The 17,226-nt window shown below is 37.4% G+C and overlaps 1 protein-coding gene across 2 annotated transcripts in view; it reads left to right on the top strand.

The window, feature by feature from the left end:
* The window catches only part of PRKD1 (protein kinase D1), a 359,062-nt gene that overhangs the window by 324,206 nt on the left and 17,630 nt on the right, over window positions 1-17,226 (top strand). For both annotated transcript variants that reach the window (XM_017961082.3, XM_031668218.1), the window contains 3 exons: window positions 11,663-11,824; window positions 12,361-12,459; window positions 13,747-14,014. In XM_017961082.3, coding sequence (XP_017816571.3) covers window positions 11,663-11,824; window positions 12,361-12,459; window positions 13,747-14,014 — 529 coding nt within the window. The remainder of the gene's footprint in view (window positions 1-11,662; window positions 11,825-12,360; window positions 12,460-13,746; window positions 14,015-17,226) is intronic.

Here is a 17,226-nt window from a genome sequence, read left to right on the forward strand (position 1 = left end):
ACAAGATCCTTGCTATGTGAATCTTTCTTGAGTTCTCACTCCCCCCACCCCGAAAATTACACTATCGAATTCAAGCATCTACAGGCATTAATGCCAATGATTCCTCAGTGTATGAGTCCAGATGATGGGCTTAGAGCATCTAGATTTCACTGAGGTTTTATTGTTTCTTTTATTTAAAGTGATATTTTTTAAAGACTTTATTTTTTAGAGCAATTTTAATGTCACAGCAAAATTAAGAGGAAGGTACAGTGATTTCCCATATACACCTTGCCCCCACACATGTATACCTTCCCCCCCTATGAATCTCCCCCACCACAGTGGTACATTTGTTACAGTGGATGAACCCACCTTAACAAATCATAATTACCTAAAGTCCATAGTTTACATCATGGTTTACTCTTGATGTTGAACTTTCCATGGGTTTGGACAAATGTATGATTACATATATCCATCATATAGTATCGTACAGAGTATTTTCCTTGCCTTAAAAGTCGTCTGTGCTTCACATATTCAACCATCCTTTAGCACAACCCCTGTCAGCCACTGATCTTTCTATTGTCAGCATAGTTTTCTCTTTTTGTCTTTCCAGAATGTCACATAGCTGGAATCACATAGTATGTGGCCTTTTCAGGTTGCTTTCTTTCACTTAGTAATATACATTTAAGTTTCCCCCATATTTTTTCATGGTTCAAGAGTTCAGTTCCTTTTAGCACTGAATAATATTCCCTGGATGTACCACAGTTTGTTCATTCACCTACTGAAAGACATCTTGGTTGCTTCCAGGTTTTGGCAATTATCTCTGCAGGTTTCTGTGTGAATGTAAGTTTTAAACTTCTTTGGGTAAATACCCAGAAGTATGATAGTATATTAAGTATATGTTTGGTTTTGTAGGAAACTACTAAATTGTCTCCCAAAGTTGCTGTACCATTTTATATTCCCACCAGCAATGAATTAAAGTTCTTGTTACTCCACATCCTTGCCAGCATTGGGCCTTGTTGGAGTTCCAGATTTTGGCAATTCTAATAGGTGTGTAATAGTATCTTACTGGTATTTTATTTTGCATTTCCCTGATGACATCTGATATTGAGCAACTTTTCATATACTTATTTTCCATCTGTATAGCTTCTTTGGTGAGGGGGGTCTGTTAAGGTTTTTGGCCCATTTTTTAATCTGGCTGTTTGTTTTCTTGTTGTGTTTTAGTAGTTCTTTGTATATTTTAGATAATAGTTCTATATCACAAAGACATTTGTGTCTTTTTCGAATATTTTCTCCCAGTCTCTGGCTTTTTTCTCATTTTCTTGATTGGTTTTGTTTTTAAAATTTTCCATTCATCTTTTCTGAAGGATGCCTGGTGATGGGTAGAAAATGTCAAATATTTTTATACTATTTCTATGTGGAAAAGTCAAAAAAGGCTAGAAAAAACGAAAGATGATGAAAGAGTATTTATAAGTGTTGCTTTCTGCATACTCCTCTCACCCCTCTACATTTAGCTACTTCTCCTTTTATAGGGAAAAGAGAGGACTCATTATATTTATCATGTGTCTGCAGCAATCCTGGATCTAAATCTAGATTGAATCATTTCTAGAATGTATGAAATGAAGAGTGACTGTGAGGTGTGTGGATAGGTTTTTGAATATACATGGATGTTGGCCGGGCATAGTGGCTTATGCCTATAATTTCAGCACTTTGGGAGGCTGAGGCAGGCGGATCACTTGAGGCCAGGAGTTCGAGACCAGCCTGGGTAACATAGTGAAACCCTGTCTCTACTAAAAATACAAAAAAAAAAAAAAACTAGGTGTGGCGGTGCTCTCTTGTAGTCCCAGCTACTTGGGAGGCTGAAGTGGGAGAATTCCTTGAGTCTAGGAGGCGGAGGTTGCAGTGAGTGGAGATCACAACACTAAACTCCAGCCTGGCTGACAGAGCAAGACTCTGTCTCAAAAAATTAAAAAATATATATATATATGTATAAATATATATATATATGTGTATATATATATGCACACACACACAGATTAGTCTTCAAGTGATTTATTTTGCTATGCAAACATTGAATTGGTCCTCATCTCTCCCCAGCACTTGGGGCCAATTTTACTTACAGAATGCACAATACTACAACTAATTTAGGATGAAAACATTGTAATCATACTTTGTGCATTATAAGCTAGCCACCTCAAAGTTGACTCCCTTTCTATATATGAGGGCACAATATATATGTTGTCATTAACAGTTAATGGAGATGCTTCAACTTACTATTTTTTCTACAAAATTTTGAACTGTATTAAACCAGGATAAATCTCTGCTAATTAGTGGCACAAGAAAAGTAGAATTATACTCTAGTTCCAATGGATGGTTTGAGCAAACTGTTCTCAATAGGAGTGATGTGAGAATTTCTGAATTCTCAGAGTCCAGTGAGTTAAATTTGATCATGACCTCATTGATATAACAGTCAACCAGTGACACCTGTTCACAAGAGGGTAGATTGTTCTATTTGGTCTTGTTGAAGTCATGTCGTGTGCATTTATTCCTCTGACAGTACGTATTAACATAATTTGTTCTAAGTTAATATCAATGTGAATTTCTAAAATACTGTAGATGAAATTTCTCAAAACATGCTACCCCCGAAAAGATGATTAATGAAGAATAATCCTGTTTTAATTGTAAACTTTTTGCCAGCCAAAGATGAAATGGGGATGTGTTCATAGGCAATAACCAAATGACCTCTGTTCTCACTTTAGACCAGGAGAACTTCCATATGATACAACACACAGGCTTTCCCTTAATTGACCTCAGAGTAGAAGCACCTCTGCCATCACTGAGCTCTGAAAACACAGCAAGGTACCCCATGATGGGAAATAATTATGTTATTATAGTAAAACATCTTCATAAGTAAGTTATATAGTATCCTGAAAATACCTTAGGGTTAGCAACAAGAAAAAAGGGAGAAAAGTAACCATCCTTGAGAAAAATGTATAATTTGGGCTTCATATTTTTAATTATCTGAGAAAAAGCAGCCTACTTTTCCCATTCCCTTTCATTCATCTTTCCCTTACATAACTGCATAAGAATAAAATAAAAGATTTTTATGTTAGTATAAAATATTAATGAACTATAATGGTAATATGTAAGTTGGGCAAGATTTTAATACCTGAAAGTTTATTTTTCTTTCACTAAATGAGGATTAAGTATGAGTATTCTTTTTGTTTTGTTTTACTGGTATCCTTTTGTTCTTTAATTTGTATTATTTGAAATGATTACAATTTCCAATAAAATATGAAGCCTTATACGTCTTCACAAATAAAGATACTGTCTTCCATCTGAAGATACATCAAAAGAAAAAAAGCAAGGTGTGAAAAAGTAGATGCATCCGGATTGGCAGATACATGGATGTCTTTATAGTGTTCACTTTACTTTTGAGTATATTTGAGCGTGTTCATTTATAAATAATATAACTAATAAATAAATCTTATTACAGTTGTTTGTGAACTCTTTCCCTCAGTTCCAAAGGACAAAGACTCCTGCCCTAGAATTGAGGAATGTGTTAGGCAAACCAAATCGTGGAGACTTTGTATGGTGTGGTAGGCAGAATGCTCTCCCACCCACCCCCGCACCGCCAAAGATGTCTGCACCTTAATCTCTGGCACCAATAAATATGTTACCTGAGGTGGCAAAAGGAGCTTTACAGGTATAATTAAAGTTGCAGACTTTATAATAGGAAGAGTCATTTGGATTATTCAGGTGTGATCAATCTAATCACATGAGCCCGTAAAAGCAGAGCACCTTCTCCCACTGGAGGCAGAAGAGATGCAGTAGTCACAAAGATTCGAAGTGTGTGAAGGACTCCACGCACAGTAGCTGGTTAGATGTGGGGAGCAACATCATGAGGAATTCAGGCAGCTTCAAGGAGCTGAGACAGACACTTGGCTCACAGCCAGCAAGGAAACAGGGACCTCACCCCTGCAGCCCAAATAACTGGATTCTGTCAACAACCTGAGTGAGCTTGGAAGCGGTTCTCCCCCTCAGAGCCTCCAGATAAGAGAGCAGCTTGCCAACAACTTGATTTCTGTCTATGAAACGCAGACCAGTCAAAACAGCTGAGCTCACCAGACTTCTGACCTACAGAACTGTGAGCTAATAAATTTGTTGTTTGAAAAAACACATACACAGTAAGGGGAAAGACAGGGATTGACTAACTAGAAGGTGCGAGTCTGTGGCAGTTCATACTTAATCTGATACAGCCTCTGTTGGGTGAAAGGCTAAAGGAAGTTTTCTTCTCTGTGGCTTACTGTAAACTCTCAGTTATCAAGCTGAAGAGGGACATTGGGCCCAAATCATTTTTAAATGCCATAATATTTACCCAGTAATAATAACTAACCCTTACTATGTGCCAGGCACAATTCCAAGTATTTTGTTACATTAACTAATAAGACCTGACTATGTTATGAGTTGACACATTATTATCATCCTATTTTATATAAGAATTGGAAGCACCTCAGAGAGTTTAGATAACTCACCTGAAGGCAGAAGCTGGGAAGAGGCAGAGCTGGAATTCAAACTCAGGCCATCTGTCTTCAGAGAACTTGCTCCTGAAACTAAGCTCCAGGTCTCCAGGCTTTTGCTTGTAGTCATACCTGTTCTGGGTTTAATAAAAAAATAAGAGGAGTTGAAAGACCTTTTCTAAGTAAGAAGTAAAAGAGGTACAGTGACCATTATCATCTGAATAGCCCATTTTCAGTTCTTTATTCTCATTCTCAGGACAATGATGGAATCATAGTAATGTTTTCACAATGTAAAGGAGGGTTGGCATGGAGGGAAGGGAATATCCTGACTGTGCTACTACTTTGCTTATCTCTTGTTGATAACTGTTTCCTGGTGGCTTTTGAGAATGATCTGAATCTAAAGTATCTCCTTATTAAGAGCAGATATTAAACAAATACCAGTCTCCTAGATAGTAGGAAAATCATGTTTCTTCCTATCAAAGATGTTGAAATCTTAAAAAACACTGATCAAAACTGGTAGATTTTGAGGGGGTTGTACCTAGAAAGTGAAAGAGACTGTCTTTATCATATCCTTGGTCCTAGGGAAATCATTGCAACTCATCAGTGGTGGCATCTCTCAGAGTCACATCCATATTATTAGTATTTATCAAAAAAGTCATTACTGGCCAGGTGCAGGGTGGCTCATGCCTGTAATCCCAGCACTTTGGGAGGCCGAGGCCAGCAGATCACTTGAGGTCAGGAGTTCATGACCAGCCTAACTAACATGGTGAAACCCCATCTCCACCAAAAATACAAAAATTAACCACACGTGGTGGCAGGCACCTGTAATCCCAGCTACTCAGGAGACTGAAGCAGGATAATCACTTGAACCCAGGACGGGGAGGCTGTGGTGAAGTGAGACTGTGCCACTGCACTCCAGCCTGAGCAAGAGTGAGAATCTGTCTCCAAAAAAAAAGTCATTACTTATGAGCATATTTGTCATCAGAATCCTGAAATTTCCTACTAACAGATTTAAGAGAACTCAACTAAAACGCCATGTACTGTATTTTTTTCTGAAGAGAGGCTGTCACCATATATCATATTTGATGCAAAATGTACTGTCACTAAGTATGTCAAACATGTACTAGCATATCTAAAAGCCATGGAAATCTTAAAGAATATTATTCACTTAATGAAAAGTAAGGAGAAGTAGAGACTCTTCATCTTTCAATCAAATTTAACAAACTTGTGTTGAATATTTAGTATGTACCAGTCCACTAGACTTATACTGACTGGGAATACAAAATGATAAATTATAGCCCTTATGGAGCTTGTAGTCTTGTAAGTAAGACAAATAGGTCCACCAATAATCAAATATGATAGGATAAGTGTTACGAAAGGGGATTATAGCAAAGAGTGAGAGTAGAGAGACATCCAAGACAGACTGGGAGAGTCAATGAAAGCTACCTGACAGCTGAATATTCACACCAGACAAATGTTCGTGTTCAGGCTGAAGGGTAGTATGTATGAAAACATAGAAAGGAGAGAGTGTGGCTTGGTATAAAAATGGTTTTAGGGTGGCAACAAAAAGGGTGGATATTTGGGTGAAGAAGAGAAGAAGCTGGAGAAATACTTCAGCAGAAAGAGAAAAAGGAGCTGACATTGAAGTGTTTCATATGCCTCACTAAGGGTAGGCACCTTATCCAGAAGTTGGTGGTGATTCACTTCTGGGCTTGAAGCAAGATGGTAACATCAGAATCACCTTTGGGAAGATCACAGTGGCAGCCTTTTGAAGAATGGGTTGGAGAACAAGACCTAAGGCAAGATCAGTTGGGATGCTGTAGCAGATCCCTAAAAAAGAGATGAGGGCTCAAACCAGGCAGCAGTGGTGAGGATGAAGGTAAGGGGTCAGTGTGAGAGATGAAGGAAGTGGGCTCTATTAGTTTTAGAGACCAGTGGGTTATTGGAAATGAAAGAGAAGTTAGCATTTAGGATGAGCTCAAGGTTGCTGACCTAGGCGATTCACCATTCACCAACTGAAGAAATACTAGAAGAGTAAGTTTGGGTGGAGAGACACTGATTTCATTGTTGGACCTCTTTCATTTAAATGAACATACCCAAAAGACAATTGAATATAAGACTGTGGAATTTAGGAGATCTTACTATATCAATGTGGGTATCATCTTTAACAAGTACTTTTATAATTGTCTGTTCTCTGCAAGATGACTTTTTAGTCTCTATCAGGTAAGTATAGTCTATTTCCCTTTAATAAGGTATTAAAGTATTGTGATTTCTAAGACCATGACATGAAGCATAAATTATAAGAGACTGTAATTAGAAAATGGATAAGAAGGTATGCTCTTCTCTTGACCCTGGCAAACTGGCAGGAATGAGAGTCAACAAGGCCACTGCTTCAGTACTGTACCTCATGCCCCCACCCATTCCATTGTGTAATGGAATATTCTTCCTTCTGATTTGCATGCCATTTAGAGTTTAGATCCTAGGCTCATCACATTTTTATTTAGTTTTTCTATCTCATTATGAACTAAGTCACTTTGTTCTTTGACAGAAAATTAGTCAGAAGTCCCCATATTAAGACTGCACTGCTCCTAAAGACCTGTTGAAAAGATAGGTTGAATCTAATTCTCCTCTATCCTACCTCTCATATGTTTGAGTAGAATAATCCTAAAGATAGAAGGTGGAAACTACATATATGGAATAAATTATAAACTCTAGATTTACAATAAAGCAACAATGTTAGACTTAAAAAATATTAGTACTTAGATATCAATATTAAAGAATATCCTTTAACACAAATCAAAAAATATAAATGAGAATTAGATATACACAAAAAAATTAGAATTAGTCAATTCTTTATTTTCTTGAGATATTACTTTTATAAAAGTCTTTGCTTCCAGTGACTAATTTCCATTGATTATATACACATTTTCTAGGCAACTTGGGTCAGGAGAGTTTTTGTCTTTATCTACAAATGATATTTCCTCCCAGGCTTCGAAACAACTTATATTCACCCCGTGGATATGTCATCAATCTGTTATGTGTGAATGGACACTATTTTTTCCTGTACTTGGCCAAATGTTTCATTTCCTGAAAATTAAATTACTTAAATGCAACAAACAGATGGCCAGAGAGTCCTGTAGTAGCTTGCTCTGCCATGAAATTTATCTGCATTTCTGTGGAAAGCCTGAGAAGTTGGGCAAAAATCTCTTTGCACACTACTATGCCATCGTTGATGTTGCAGTCTTCTTGCCATTTTAAAATTATTAATAATTCTGTTACTTTGGACATTAGGAGGAAATGGTTTAAAGGCTATTTCATAATTTATGTGAAAAATTAAAACTGTTCATGAAAAGTCACATGGACCACCTTGTTTGAACTTATCTTAAAGTTGAAGTATTAAAAAAATAATGACGCATGAAAATAGAGAAATAATAGCTAAAACTTTTTTCTTATTTCCAGTCTTCAAATGTATTCTGTAGGCTGATGACATATTCTTATCAGTGCAGTATAAGAAGTTTGACTAAATAAGTCATGATCCATGTATTCTGTTTTATTTTCTTTTGTTACTATCAAATATAAAAGCAAGTTTGGTCATTTGTTTCAATGCAAGAAAAAATAGAGTTCATAAGCAAGTATCTATGATGACCTTGTCTCAACCATATACAATAAATGTTAAAATAAACTTGTTGTATATCAACTCTTCAGATAAAGCAAAATCACTTTGCTACTGGGAAGATTTTTCAGCTGTCATTCAATATGTACTTTGGGAAAACTGTAAAGTATAAATATGCTCATAAAAGAGCAAGGACCAAGTGAAATGAATTTAAAGTTTTCTAAGACTTCTTTTTATCAGTTGTGTATACTTGGCCTTGAGTCTGAGGTTTCATTGAATATGTATTTTTAAAAATCTATATATCTAACCACATTCAAAGCCCATTATTGGGAAATAACAAAATGTTCCCTTATCCTTTACATCAAGATGCTATTAGAGAACATTTGTAGAGCCCTTCAGAGCTGACAGTGAACATAGCACAAAATAGTTGACAATGAATAAACACTGTCATTAATCTGTCCCTTACTTTTGACTTAGAACATTCTGTAAATACCCCAATTCTGGAAATCAACAGGTATTAAAGTTCTACCCTCTGTACAGGGGCACCTCCGGTCATGTCATAGAGTAGGAAAAAGGAATAAATTGAGTGAAGGACTTTAGTCTCTAAGAACTCATGTACTGGCCAGGTGCAGTGGCTCATGCCTGTAATCCCAGCACTTTGGGAGGCCAAGGTGGGTGGATCACCTCAAGTCAGGAGTCAGACACCATCCTGAGCAACATAGAGAAACCCCATCTCTACGAAAAATATAAAATTAGCCAGACGCGGTGGCACATGCCTATAATCCCAGCTACCCGGGAGGCTGAGGCAGGAAAGTCGCTTGAACCTGGCAGGCAGAAGTTGTGGTGAGCCGAGATTTGCCATTGCACTCCAACCTGGGCAGTAAGAGTGAAACTCCATTTAAAAAACAGAAAAAAAGAGGAATACAGGTAGAGGAACATAAGGAATCACATCATTCCGATAATTTAATTAGGAGGGCTCCCCAGTCATTACGACTCTCCCCTCTTCTCCAGCTTTCAGAACCTAAGATCAGCAGGAGCAGCAGGCTGTGCAGCTCCAACACCTCTCCTGTGCTCCCTGCCCTCTCTGGGCCCCCGAGGTCACTCTCCCTTAACCTTTATCTCTTGTTCATCTTACTAGTTTTTCCTCTGCACACACACAGAGGACACCTATCCTTTCTGTCTACTTCTGTTGCTCTGCTCCTTTCCTATTCATTGCTTCTGCTTCCCACCCATATGGCAAAGCTCAGCCATTTAAGGAAGCCAGACTCCCCAGAACACTGCTTAAGTGTTTACAGTTATATTAAATAGAAAAATAAAAGAATCAATGAAGAAGATGCTCAAAGAGGAACGTGTACTTTGTACATCTCATAGTGGACTTGTCCTAGGAGAATCAGAACTCTAGCAGAACTCATGTAATCCTTAAAGCTCATGCTATGATTATTGATTAAAAGAGGACAGCTGAGACCTTTGACAATTCAGAGGCCAGTGGTCTGTGCAGTTAGTGTGGCTTCTCTAACAGGGAAAGGCATACAAAGAAAAGGAAATGAGACAGCCTGGGGCACAAGTTCAAGTATGAGCAATGTTATCACGTGTTCCATAGTGCCTATCAAACAAGTGTATATGGTCATATTAGTCTCCTCCTTAGCAACTGGCCCTCCCATAATATTCAAAGCCATCTGGATATCTGCTCTTATTTGCAAGTAGTCAGGAAAAGTAAAGTAAGAGGGTTGATAATACGAGCTTTGTGAACCCCAGCTCTCTCCATGTGCTTCAGCTCTGACCAGGAGAGAGCAACTCAGGAGGTGAGGTCTATCCAAAGTTGCCAGATTTGACCAGTTAACAGTGCAACGATTTGAAGAACAATGACTCTAGCCCTTTAGAGGTTAAAGGCTATTAAGTAGATGTGTAGGCATCTGCTCAGATCACATTCATAATAAACTTGCAATTCCATGGCTCTATTATGCTGTATGATTTGACCCCAAGGCATCAGAATCAAAGAGACCCGTCGGATGCCTGAGGCAGGGATCAAAATGGGCAAAGTAGAAAAAGGACTCTCTAAGAAACAACTTACCATCATCAGATCTCCTGCTAGCCATAGCCTGGTTCTATATCCAGTTGATGCCAGGCTTTCCTTGCAAGTGGTAGCGAGAGGACAACTACAACAATGTAGACTCACCCACAGCCCCTTCTGCTGCTCACCACCCAGCATCCATCTGTGAGGTTTCTGAACAGTGAGCCATTTCAGGTTTTAAATTTCATTTTACGTACAATTTTATCACTCACTGAGATTTTTTTTCTAAAATAAAGAAGCATTTAATTTTTTTCTCTCTTCAGCTGTTAGCACATTTAAGTTAGTTCCTGCTTTTTTTGTTTAGGTAGTTTTTGTTCACGATGATTTTTTCTTCTCTTGCTCATTGGGATAGAAGTGGAATATATAATTATTTTTGTGATGTTAGGATTTGTTGTTGTGCGGAGAAAAAAGATAAAGGTCAAATGATCAAAGGCATTTGTTGATGACCCAGAAGAGCATTCAGATTTAAGCATTATTACAAGGGATCATCTAATACTAAGAGTAATTTTACTTGACACATGTGGCAATTAATGTGTCAAGCAAAATGCTGCTTACCATTACTAATCATTACTTTATTGTGGAAATACAGTAGTCCCTTGGTATTGGCATGGGATTTGTTCCAGAACCCCCGCCCCAGATATCAAAATCCATGCATACTTACATCCCACATTTGGCTCTGCAGAACTTCCCTGTGGGAAAAGTTGGTCTTCCTTATCCGCAGGTTTTTGGATCCTGTGAGCACTGTATTTTCAATCCTCACTTGGTTGTGGATGCAGAACCCACAGATACCGAAGGCCAACTGTGGTTATTGAAAAATATCCACATATAAGTGGACCCATGCAGTTCAAATTTGTGTTTCTCAAGGATTAGCTATATTTGTTTCATGCTTGAAAGCCAAGCAGGTAGGATGGTATCATAGACAAAGCATAGGCTCAATTTTTTTTTTTTTTGCTGTTTTTATGATCTTCACTTAGTATAAAAGCTTCTGTCAAAAACTGCAGCCTCCAGTACCAGTAGCAAAGCATTTCTAAAAGGTTTTGACTAAGGTACTTCATCAGTGCATGGCCCGATGCACTACGTGTTTAAATTTCATCTTTACTACATTAGATTTCTACCAGTTGTATAGAAATAGCCTAGTATGCTTAGTTAGGACAGTATGTTTAATATTGGGGATGATCTTAAGAAATTATAGATTTCTCAATATGGTATTCTAATTAAAACCTAATTAGCAATTCACTGTGCTAGAACTTGGATTTTTCACATAGAAATAATTTCACTATGCATGGAAAGTAAAGATGTATTTTTTGGAGACATTAGAATTTCAAAAATATAAGGCAGCACATGTGGAATGTAGAGGTGTTAAAAATCTTAAGTGTGGGTTTCTCTATAGCTCTAAGCTTGAACAGTTTTGTATAATCAACGAGCTTGCCAAACAGTATCAAAAAACTCATTTTCTTCAAGTGCTTTATTTATCTTTAATAGAACCTTCATCACCCTGGTGTTGTAAATTTGGAGTGTATGTTTGAGACGCCTGAAAGAGTGTTTGTTGTTATGGAAAAACTCCATGGAGACATGCTGGAAATGATCTTGTCAAGTGAAAAGGGCAGGTTGCCAGAGCACATAACGAAGTTTTTAATTACTCAGGTAAGAAATAAATTAGAGACAGAAAAAATACAATATTTAATATCAAGTGTTATCACTGTTTAACCACAGCTTTCTAGCCTTTGTTGTTTAGTCCCTACTTCCAGTCTAAACGACACTAGAAAAGGTTGTAGTGGCTTTATGGTATTATGTGATTTATATCTGTATTAATCAGACTCTACAGTATACCAAATTAGTAACATGTTTGCAGGTCCATGTATTCACACTTTTCATGAAAATTTAAAATGTACATTGGTTTAGTTTTGATTCTTTGAGAATATTTAAGAATGGGTGTCCCTGTTAGATATAGGTCTTTTATCTACATCTGTCTTGGCTGCTGTATGAATACCATCATAGGATAATTTTTTCATTGAAATTTCTTTAGAAACCTATATTAATCTAGCTCATTTCAGTGTCTTTAACATAAAGAAATGTGAATGTTCATTGTCAGTTTTTTTCTTGGCCTTTTAACTGGTAGCAGACATTTTGAAATTAATAAACTGGAATGAAATTATTTTGGTGATTTTTCTTCTTTATAGATACTCGTGGCTTTGCGGCACCTTCATTTTAAAAATATCGTTCACTGTGACCTCAAACCAGAAAATGTGTTGCTAGCATCAGCTGATCCTTTTCCTCAGGCAAGTATAAAAGCCTCTCTCAGCAAAAAGCCAGTTGACAGCATCGCTGGCTTCCATGTGGCATCTTGTCACCTTCCATTTTTCCCTTAAAACCTTTATTTGTTGCAAGTGTTTTCTATTCATTTTTATCCATTTGTTACCTTCTTATACCTTTGGGACTATGGCCTTGTGGTTTTTTGGTGAAGCCAGCCTAATTATACACAAAAGTTCCTTCTCATTATGCCTTTTGGCTTTTCTAGAAGTGGCCTGAGTGACAACACTTGAGAGTCCCAGAGATGTTACCAGCTCACTAATGGGCAAGATATTAAACCTCACTGTTGTTCTCAAGGACAAGGGCAAAACTTTTTTCCTTTCCTCAATTTAGAGAGTGGGAAACCAGCTATCTCTGCAGGGAATTATAGATCTGAAGTGACCTGACTGAGATGACTGTCCTGCCTTGCTTCCCTAACACCTTCCGGTCCTGCCTATATATGTGCCAGTGCAGAGCTAATTTTGAGGATTATTGTGGATGACATAACACATCTTTGTACTTATCCTTCATCTTCTACTCATCATAAGCCCTTGAGTGAAGGTCATCACTTCCCTGATTTGCATAATGCTTTCATGCCTTGTATACAATATTACCCACTTCTGAGTACACTTACCTTCTTCATATTTGTCTCTCGGGTTTTGGAGAAGGAAGACTGTTTTTTGTTTTTGTGTTTTTTTCATTTATTTTTATTTATTTTATTTATTTTATTTATTTATTTATTTTTTATTTTTTATTTTTTTCAGACAGAGCACTCTGTTGCCCCTGGCTGGAGTGCAGTGGTGCAGTCTCAGCTCACGGCAACCTCTGCCTTGCAGGCTCAATCAGGCCTCCCACCTCAGCCTCCCGAATAGCTGGGACTATAGCCACACAGCACTATGCCGTGCTAATTTTTAAATTTTTTGTAGAGATGGGGGTCTCTCTGTGTTGCCTAGACTGACCTTGAACTCCTGTCCTCAAGCAATCCTCCTGCCTTAGCCTCCCAAAGTGTTAGGATTACAGGCATGAGCCACTGCACCCTGCCAAGGGAGACTGTTTAGATGATATTTTTATGAATGAAAACATACTTTTGTATCACTACATAAACCACTGTCTTCAAATACCTAAAATAGAAAATAGCTATTACTTTAAGAAATCCATATCATTTAATGTAAAGGTAAAGTATTTAAAATATTATGGTTGTATCTGGTGAACATGAACTAAGACACACACATACACAATTGTGAACAGAGTATTTCTGCAAATCCTTTTATCAACAGGTGAAACTCTGTGATTTTGGTTTTGCCCGGATCATTGGAGAGAAGTCTTTCCGGAGGTCAGTGGTGGGTACCCCAGCTTACCTGGCTCCTGAGGTCCTAAGGAACAAGGGCTACAATCGCTCTCTCGACATGTGGTCTGTTGGGGTCATCATCTATGTAAGCCTAAGTGGCACATTCCCATTTAATGAAGATGAAGACATACACGATCAAATTCAGAATGCAGCTTTCATGTATCCACCAAATCCCTGGAAGGAAATCTCTCATGAAGGTAATATCTTCCATTCAAAAATGGTAATGATCTAATCCTTATGTATTTATGTTATTAATTTAAATTAATTTAATTGTAAATTGTTAACTTGATAAATGCTCATTGTAAAGTGCCCACCAGAATGGAAACACAAAGACACGAATTAATTTGGGTGGGACACGTACATATAACAGAAATTGGGTTATATATATTAAGAAGTAAGTGAACAACCAGAGAGAATGTATTTTGGCTCATTTCATTAGAACTTATAAATATTTATACCTTAATATAATGGTTATAATGAATCATTAGTAAAGGCTTACTTATATGTGCCTAGTTCTGTGTTAAAAACTTTTCAACTATTGTCAACACAAGAATGTTATGATATTGATATTTTAATGATCATATTACATATATTAGTATACCAAGTTCTTTGTCTACTGATTTTCTCTCTGTGGCATTAAAATATGTGTAATATTTTACCTGGCCATTCCCCTGGAATTTTTAGGTTATTTCTTTATGTTTAGTATTAGAACATCCTGATGTATCATTCCTATATATCTCTCTGATGATTTCTTTAGAATAGATTACCTTGGCAATGTTGCATTGTTTAGAGTTATATTCTTAATAATCACTTCCTTCCTCTTAAAGGAAAAAAGATGTTTAAAAGAAATTGCAGGGGCTGACAGGGCAGAAAAAGTGACTCATTCAGTACTTCGGAAACGAGTTCCTCCGTTAACATACGTTGGAGTGTATTTAATTCTCATAAAAATTCCATAAGATAGGTGTTACTATGGTGGCTATATTTCAAGTGTGGATCATGATGTCAGAGGTTCGAGACCAGCCTGGCCAATATGGTGAAACCCTGTCTCTACTAAAAATACAAAAATTAGCTGGGCATGGTGGCACACACCTGTAGTCCCAGCTACTCAGGAGGCTGAGGCAGGAGAATCACTTGAACCCGGGAGGCGGAGGTTGCAATGAGCCGAGATTGTACCACTGCACTCCAGCCTGGGCAACAGAGTAAGACTCTGTCTCAAAAAGAAAAAAAAAAAGAGAGAGAGAGAGAGAAGTGACACCACTGGTCAAAATACAAAGCTAGTAAGTAGCAGGGGCACAATTCATACCCAGGTAGTCTGAACATACTTCCTTTCACTAGTAGCCCTACTTCTTTTCTAGTTTACCGGCAATATCTCATTCTAGGTTCATTCTATTTGTTCGGACGTTCACCATGTAAAAAGGCTAGTACATTTGTAAACATCTCTCATGTGACGTCTGTTACTGCATATGTTGGTATAGAAATGAGAAAAGAATGTATAAACTGCCTAGGAGAAATTAAGTTCTTAGACTGCTATTGGTATTAAATGCCAAGAGCTATCCATTATCAGAGCTTTAAGTTACCATTAGCAACAACCTTTAACATCCTCTAATTAGTTGTAAATCATAGGTAGATGGATATATCTTAAAGGAAACTGTGGCCTACAAAAGAACTACCATGTTTGCCAAAGGAATAATTAAACATTTTTCACAATTCAACAAAGATGAAAAGTAAAGTGTAATTATGTTTCTTTCTCAGGAGACAGAATTATCAAATAACCTTGTGACCCTTGTTAGGAAACATTACATCTAAATAGAGCTTACCATTATGCCTGATACTGCTCATTCAGAGATCCAGCAAAATAAGTTGATCCTGTTATCAGAACGCAAATCTGGAATACCACTGAAGCCAATCAGACACTTTCCTGTTCTACAGGAACTGGGCGTTGGGGAAATAACCTTCACGTTTTTAAACCCTTTTTCTTGGAGTAGTGGAACAAATGATGCCCCTCTCTCTGCTTTTGTGAAAATTTGACTTGCTATATAGCTATAGCCTATTAAGACAAAACCTATCAGGCCAGAAATGAACAGTTACAAATTATGAACTTTTAACTATCACTAGTAATAGACACCAGAGGACTAGATATCAAAGGCTCAGGAAACACTTGTTGGGAAACCACAATACACGTGTGCAGTAGGTAATACGAAAGTAGAGGACAGAACATCAGATGTGCTTCACAGAACTTGAATGTTAGTTGGGGAGATGAGTTATGTGATGTTGGATAAAATAATAATTTATTTCCTTGAATTGTTACCTAGGTGGAAAATCAGAGCCTCCAAGTTCAGGGGAAGGAGAATCACTGTGGACTTTACCAGTTAGGACTCCACTTTCAGAGGAGATAGAATTTAGGCCAGTCAGTGAAGAATAGAAAGAAAGAGACATAGCATTTTAGCAAAGGGAATTATACAGGATAATTCAAAAGGCATTTATATTTGACTAGGAAGTACACATTTTACTTGGCTATGGAAATGTCTAAGCACTAAAAATTTCCTACCACTCAGATGAAGTGATATGGAGACCAGCTCATATGGGAGATAGAACCCTCACTTTTCCAAATGACTCAGTACCTCCTTATGGCTCACTCTTGCCTTTGAGGCACAGGCATTATACTGTTTGCGAACTAAAGCTCTGGATGGCAAAAAAAGTTATCTAGCTGCTGATGTATGCATAGAACTCATGCTTGAATATAGAGAAAAGTTAGTTAAATTACATCATAATATCAGTTAAGGTGTCACAAAAGTAGTTATTGGCCCAGGTTCTATCCCATTATCGTATTGAGAACAAATAATTCCATCATTAGAAGTTATAATGGAGTTGAGACCAAATAATTTTAATTTTAAGCATGTAGGACCTGACAAACACACCAGCAAAACTATTAATAGTATCTGGCACAGGGTGGTCACAACTGATATTAGATTAATTTTTAGTCTCAGGATACTTTAAACCACACCAGAAACACTAAGAATCCAGATCCGCGGAAATAAAAACCCAAGCACCTCCATGATTTTGCCAAAGATAAAATGTCAACAGTCGAGTAGTTTGAGATAGAGAGTCCTGTCTGCCATTCTGAGTAGTCATCACTTACCTTCTTTGGGCTTCAGTTCCTCATCTGTAAAATGGGAAATGATTCCTGCCTACATAATGCAGTTTTAACAAAGACTGAATGAGATAAAGGTTATGAAAGGCATCTATAAAGGCAGGCGTGGGGTGAGCCAAGAATTTGCATCAGAAGGAAGACAGCAGAACACTAAGCACTTGCCCTGGCTGGTAACCAAAAATTGATTGTATCATTTTAGAAACGATGTGCAGGATTCCTTAGTGTTCTTTGGACATATTACTAGTTGTAATGTATTTT

Source organism: Papio anubis, chromosome 7, assembly GCF_008728515.1.
Source record: "Papio anubis isolate 15944 chromosome 7, Panubis1.0, whole genome shotgun sequence".
NCBI lineage: Eukaryota > Metazoa > Chordata > Mammalia > Primates > Cercopithecidae > Papio > Papio anubis.